This window comes from Postia placenta (assembly GCF_002117355.1).
Source record: "Postia placenta MAD-698-R-SB12 unplaced genomic scaffold POSPLAscaffold_18, whole genome shotgun sequence".
NCBI classification, from domain to species: domain Eukaryota; kingdom Fungi; phylum Basidiomycota; class Agaricomycetes; order Polyporales; family Adustoporiaceae; genus Rhodonia; species Rhodonia placenta.
The window spans coordinates 603,136-610,158 of NW_020169849.1; the positions used below are offsets into that span (position 1 = coordinate 603,136).

Genomic DNA, 7,023 nt, shown 5'->3' on the forward strand with positions numbered 1-7,023 from the left:
GTATCATGTGCTCTATGATGTCATATATGATGTCATAGTCTGGCCCTGCCCTGCCCTGGGCCTAGGGTCCAGAATTGACTGGCCTATGGCCTAGTGCCTGAGCCTAGCTCCTACCTATGATGTCAGAATGATGTCATGGTCCAGAAGGAGTCTGGTTTCTATCTAGAAAAGGTCCGGCATCAGAGTCCAGCCTGATGTGTCCAGAACAAGATCATGTGTCGCTTATTTAAGCGGATAACCCCTTAGATATGTAGATGTACCCATATGCGGACGGATAAGTATGGATAAGTCCCTATACCCTTTGATATGTCCGCAGAAATAGCGGAAAAATTAGGTAAAATTAGGGAAACTGTGACACAGTCGTCCAATGCTTCGATGATCGCGAGCATCTCCTTATCGTAGATCTTGTAGTTACGCTGGGCAGGGTCCATAGCGTGAGATCGGTAGGCGATGGGATGCCATTTGCCGTCGTCCTGCTTCTGCATCAGCACACCGCCAGTGGCGTAGCCCGAGGCGTCAACCTCAATGCGCGTCTCTCGATTAGGATTGTAAAGCGCTAGGACTGGAGTCGTCGCAAAGAGCCACTTGAGCTCATCGAAAGCGTGCTGCTCTTCTTCGCCCCAATGCCATGGGTCGTTCCCTGTGAGCTGGTCGAGTGGTCGCGAGATCTTAGCGAAGTCTTTGATGAAGTGGCGGTAGAAGTTGGAAAACCCCCGGAACTTCTGAACATCTTTCTTGTTCCGGGGTACCGGCCACTCATTAATTCCTTTTAGCTTCGCGGGATCCATCGCCACCTCATTGCCACCGAACACATAGCCGACGTAGTCGACTTTGGGAATGTCCCACTCGCACTTCTCAGGCTTCAGGAACAGATCATTATCCTGAAGGCGACATAGAACCTCGCGTGTGACCTTCTCATGCTCCTCTTTGTTGGTGGAGAAGATGAGTATGTCGTCTAGGTACACAAGGATCTTGCCACCGACGATGAGATCGTGGAAGATCTCGTTCATCATTGCCTGGAAGGTTGCAGGGGAATTGGTGAGACCAAAGAACATCACCAAGGGCTCGTACAACCCTCGGTTAGTCACAAAGGCCGCCTTCCACTTATCACCGGCTTTGATCCGGATGTTGTTGTACCCCCATCGGACATCGAACTTCGTGAAGAGCGTAGCGCCTCGGAGCTTATCCACCATCTCGGCGATCAACGGCAAGGGATAACGATTCTTGACCATGATCGCGTTCAATCGGCGGTAGTCCTGCACAGGTCGAAGCGTCCCTTCCTTCTTTTTGATGAAGAAAAAGGGGGACGAAATGGGCGACTTCGACTCCCGTATGTAGCCTTTTGCCAGTTGCTCCTTTAGGAACTTGTCCAGTTCCTCCTGCTTGTTGTTCGACAAGGGATACACTTTAGAGTGGAAGGTCGAGTAGCCGGGCACGAGTTCGATAGCGTGATCATAAGGCTTCCTTTCGGGTAGCCGTTCTGATGCTTCCTTGGAGAAGACATTTAGGAACTCGTGGTACTGTTCAGGTACCGACTCCTCGGTGGTCTTAACGACCTTCTTTTTGATCTCCTCCTCAGCAAACAGCTGGGAGTACGTATGTCCTGCTGCGACAAACAGCTGAGGAGCGCCGGGAAGCGTGATACCTTGCTCCCAGGCTTCGATCAAATCGGCCTCATCCCACTCCACTTCTGCCGGATTTTCTTTGGGTTCGAAGTCCGGAAGTATCTTACTCCGGCAAGCACCTATAACCGACCGTCTGGACTTCGGCGAACGCCTGCACGCCGTGGGCCTGACCCCCGTATCACGCGCAGTCGCTGCTTGTTCCATCTGGCCAGTCCTCCTGGCACTGCACGTTTCAGGGCATCGTGACAATTTGAGGGAGCCTTTCTCCCAATCTATTTCGGGGTTGTGCTTGCGTAGCCAATCCAACCCGACAATCACGTCCTCTGGACCGATGTCCGTGACCGTAAACACCGTTTTCTCAATGTGCTCTCCTACATGCATCTGTAGCACTGCTACTTCCGAGATGCTTCCGTCCTTGTTCAGGGTGCCGTCGATATTATAGAGCGGAATAGGCTCCTTCAGCCTCCGCGTCTGCACCTTGTTCTCTACTATGAATCGCTTGTTGATAAACTTCGTGGTGGCTCCGCTGTCCACCATAGCAATTATGTCCTTGTGCCATCTTTTCCCTTGAAGTCGTACTGGGATGTGAAAATGTTGGGACCCCTGGTCCAATTCGTACACCATTGCAGTCAACAATACATTATAACGATTACATGATATACCCGGCCCGACGCGTGCGGCACGAAGCGCGGACCGGATCAAAAACCCTCCTCCTTCATCGCCCGATAGTGCTCGAGCTCCTCGCGCATCGACTTCACCTGTGCCATTAAGTCCGCCAGCTCCGATTGCTCGGATTTCGCTGAAGCGGCACTTATACTTGCCGAGGGTGTCGTTGTGATGGGGGCGCTTGTCGCAGCCTGGGTGGAGCCCGAGGCAACCGTAGCCCGCGCGTCGGCGCGTTTTGTGTAAGGTTTGTCCTTACAATTGGGGCACTCAAATCGTCGGTACCCTTGCTTCCCACAGCCGAAGCATGTGCCGGGGAAGTTGCATTTTCCAACGGCCGCATTGATGCTGGCCGAAGCTGCGTGTGACTGGGGGGCACCACCACGTGCCCCACCGCGTCCTCGACCTCAGGCCGAGAAGAAGTTATTTAGTTCGGGCCGATGGGCCTGGCTGATGTCGAGAATCTGCTCGACCTCAGTGGCGCGCTTCTCAGCTGCTTGCCACGTGGTGAAGGTCTCGAGCTCGATCTTCCGGTACACACGGGAGGGGATGCCGCTCAGGTACTTGTCGCGTAGCTCCAGGTCCCCATACCCAGAGCGATCCGCCGGACCCTTGAACAGCGCGGAGAACTCCGCAGCGGTGCGTTTTTCACGGACCGACTTGTCCGCGCAGAGCTTCGCCAGCTCTACTTGTGCTGCCGCCTCGTCGTCGAGATTTCCGAAGCGGGCCCTGAAGGCGGCGGCAAAGGCCGCTTCGTTCGCGAATGGGGTTGTGGCCCCTTGCACTCCTATCTGCACCAACACGAGCTGGGTGAAGTAAGGAGTGGCCCAGGCGCGAGCGTCTCCATCGAGCAGGCTTAGTGCGACCTGTACCTTAAGCTCAATGGTGGTCAACGATGTGTTGATCAGCCAGTAGATGCGCAGCTGTGATAGGAACCGGTTGCACTCGATGACGGTTTTGCCGTCGTATCGGAGTGGGAGGAGGAGTTTCAACGTCTCCTTGTCGGGGACGGCTGCAGGGGACAACATTATCGTTGTCGGGGGGGACGGAGGACGTTGCGGGGGCGGAGGCGGCTGTGGTGGCCCTCTGCTGGTCAAACTTCGGGAGGAGCGAGTGCTCGAGCGGCCTCTCGGCGGAGTCGGCGGTGAAGGCACCGGAGAAAGTTCGGAGGAGGGGTTACGTACGTCAGGGACTGCTGACGTGGGGCAAGCGCTGTCGGCGAGGCGGGCTGAGCAGGATCTGCGGACTCGGACTCCAAGACTCCTTCTTCACTGTTACCCTCCTCAGGCTCAAGCTCTGGCGCAGGGTCTGGAGGGAGATCTCCTCGCGCTTGATCGGCGACAGTTTGAGGGAGTCGGGAGCTGGGGGAGACAGGGCGAGAATGCCGCAAGGCAGATTGAGACGTGAGGGTGCTGCGGGGACCGAGCGGATGTTGCGCTCGTCGGATCGCCTTGTAACGAGGGTAATTGTCACGAGTTGGTACGGCGCCTAGCCGTTTTTTAATTTTTTCCTTTTCGCGGGCTCGAACCCGTGACCTCTGTACTACCTGCCTGATATGGACGCGTCACTATCTACTGTACGATTAGATTAGATGGGGCGGCAGCGCACGGCACAGCTCGGGCCCCGCTGACACAGCCGCTCGGACTCACCGGCCCCCGGGGCCGCGTCGGCATGCTGCGCACAGACCAGCTGCGCACGGACCAACGTGCACAGCCTGCCCTAATCTCCCCATGTATATAAGCCGGCCTCTGCTGCCCTAGGGACCTCAGTTTCGACCTCTTGTCCCTAGGTCAGTAAGCCCCTCATGTATTCTCTTTCCTACTTAACTAACTAATACATTTCTTGTCCCTAGCCTTAGGTTTGAGCCTCGCTCACCATCGCTTCGGTGAGAACCAGTCGGACGCCCCTCGCTTCTCGATATTTCCCTGTCGCTTGACCTCAAGTCGCGACATTAGGTCGAAACTCTCCCAAGCGACCGGCGTTCTCTCAGAACCCACACACTCACACTTTCCTTTCCCATAGGTCGGGTGGTGCGCACCCTTACGATACCATACGATACGTAGATAGCCTACATTACATCGCCAACACTCAGGGAATGAACCTTTCAGCACCTGCACTTCAGTGGGCGGTGCTTGTCCTTAACCGGACGCGTGGACTAGGTTCCTGCTGCATACTAGCCAAAAGCAGTACTGGGCCCCACGTGAACTGCGAACCCTAGTGTCTTCTTGGGCGCCGTAGCGTAAGCTAGCATAGCACGGCCATTGTAGTACGCGCACCTCCCCGTCCTCCCCCCCATCCAACGTGGCTGCCTGCCAAGGCCAGATCCACGCATTCGACTCCCAGGACCTCATCGACATCTACATCCCAGACGGCCCTGAGACTATCCTCTACCGTTGCGAGCAGCAGCCGTGCCCAAATCGGACACCCCGATCGATCGAGGAGGATTACCCTCGCTACAAAGCGATCCGACGAGCGCAACACCCGCTCGGACCCCGAAGCACTCTCGCATCTCGATCGGCCTCGCGGCACTCCCGCCCTGTCTCCCCTACCTCCCGCCTCCCTCAAACTGTCGCCAATCAAGCGCGAGGAGATCTCCCTCCAGACCCTGCGCCAGAGCCTGAGCCTGAGGAGGGTGATAGTGAAGAAGGAATCTCGGAGTCCGAGTCCGCGGCTCTTGCTCGGCCCGCCTCGCCGACAGCGCTCGCCTCCGCGTCAGCAATCCCTGACGTACGTAACCCCCCTGCCGAACTTAAAAGGAAGCCTTATGATCACGCGATCGAACTTGTGCCCAGCTACTCGATGTTCTACTCGAAGGTGTATCCCCTGTCGAACAATGAGCAGGAGGAACTCAACAAGTTCCTAAAGGAGCAGCTGGCAAAAGGCTACATACGGGAATCAAAGTCACCCATTTCGTCCCCCTTCTTCTTCATCAAAAAGAAGGAAGGGACACTTCGACCCGTGCAGGACTACCGCCAATTGAATGTGATCACCGTCAAGAATCGTTACCCACTGCTGCTGATCGCCGAGATGGTGGATAAGCTCCGCGGCGCTACGCTCTTCACAAAGTTCGACGTCCGATGGGGATACAATAATGTCCGGATCAAGGCCGGTGACGAATGGAAGGCGGCCTTTGTGACTAACCGAGGGTTGTACGAGCCCTTGGTGATGTTCTTTGGTCTCACCAACTCCCCCGCGACTTTCCAGGCAATGATGAACGAGATCTTTCACGATCTCATCGTCGGCGGCAAGATCCTTGTGTACCTGGACGATATACTCATCTTCTCCACCAATAAAGAGGAGCATGAGAAGGTCACACGCGAGGTTCTGCGCCGCCTTCAGGATAATGACCTATTCCTGAAGCCTGAAAAATGTGAATGGGATGTTCCCAAGGTCGACTACGTCGGCTATGTGTTCGGTGGCGATGAGGTGGCGATGGATCCCGCGAAGCTAAAAGGAATTAATGAGTGGCCGGTGCCCCGGAACAAAAAAGATGTTCAGAAGTTCCGGGGGTTCTCCAATTTCTACCGCCGCTTTATTAAAGACTTCGCTAAGATCTCGCGACCACTCGACCGGCTCACAGGGAACGACCCATGGCATTGGGGCGAGGAAGAGCAGCACGCCTTTGATGAGCTCAAGCGGCTCTTCGCGACGACTCCAGTCTTGGCGCTGTACGATCCTAATCGGGAGACGCGCATTGAGGTTGACGCCTCGGGGTACGCCACTGGCGGTGTATTGATGCAGAAGCAGGATGACGGCAAATGGCATCCCATCGCCTTCAGATCCCATGCGATGGATCCGGCACAGCGGAACTACGAGATCTACGATAAGGAGATGCTCGCGATCATTGAGGCACTGGACGATTGGCGCCACTATCTCGAGGGGTTACCCAATCAGTTCGAGATCGTGACCGATCATAAGAACCTCGAGTACTGGCATACATCCCAGCATCTCACACGCCGTCAAGCGCGATGGTCGCTGTTCCTAGCTCGCTTCGACTTCCGCATCACGCACAAGGCCGGGACATCCAATGGAAAGGCTGATGCCCTGTCGCGTCGATCAGACCATCAGATCGGCGATGAGGACGATAACACCGATCAGGTGGTTCTCAAGCCAGAGCGCTTCCGCATCGCCTCCGCCCGGCGCGGCCATGCCTCCGTGACAGCTGATCAGTCGCTTCTGAAGCGCATCAGAGAATGTTCGGAGAAGGATCGGGAGGTGGCCGAGGCACTTGAAAAGGTACAGGACCTAGGGCCGCCCCGGCTGCAAAGGGGTTTTGAGGAGTGGAATGCCGAACAAGGGCTCCTGCTGTTCCGTGGGTGCGTGTACGTCCCAAAGAATGCGGAGCTCCGGCGGGATATAGTCAAGATCCACCACGACTCGCCGATCGCTGGCCATGGCGGTCGTGCCAAAACCCTGGAGCTCGTATCGCGGAACTACTGGTGGCCAGGAATGTCTAAATTCGTCAATGAGTACGTAAGCACCTGTGACGTGTGCAACCGTACCAAGACATTCCCAGCCAAGCCCCAGGGTCCGCTGAAGCCGAACGAGATCCCCAAGCGCCCGTGGCAGGTTATCACGACCGACATGATCGTCGGCTTGCCAAAGTCTGATGGATTCGACTCGATCCTGGTTACCGCCGACCGCTTCACCAAGCAGGTCCACTTCTCAGCCTGTCATGAGACCCTGACGGCAGAAGGTGCGGCAGACCTGTACATCCGCGATGTGTTCAAGCATC

At 56.1% G+C, this 7,023-nt stretch overlaps 1 protein-coding gene across 1 annotated transcript; it reads right to left on the bottom strand.

The window, feature by feature from the left end:
- Positions 1-2,323: 2,323 nt before the first annotated feature.
- On the bottom strand, positions 2,324-4,240 carry POSPLADRAFT_1061691 (hypothetical protein; the record flags this gene model as incomplete). The annotated part of the gene is made up of 4 exons (XM_024481415.1): positions 2,324-2,656; positions 2,762-3,416; positions 3,473-3,700; positions 4,164-4,240. The coding sequence occupies 4 exons, from the start codon at positions 4,238-4,240 to the stop codon at positions 2,324-2,326; spliced, it is 1,293 nt and encodes a 430-aa protein (XP_024334274.1).
- Positions 4,241-7,023: the final 2,783 nt, after the last annotated feature.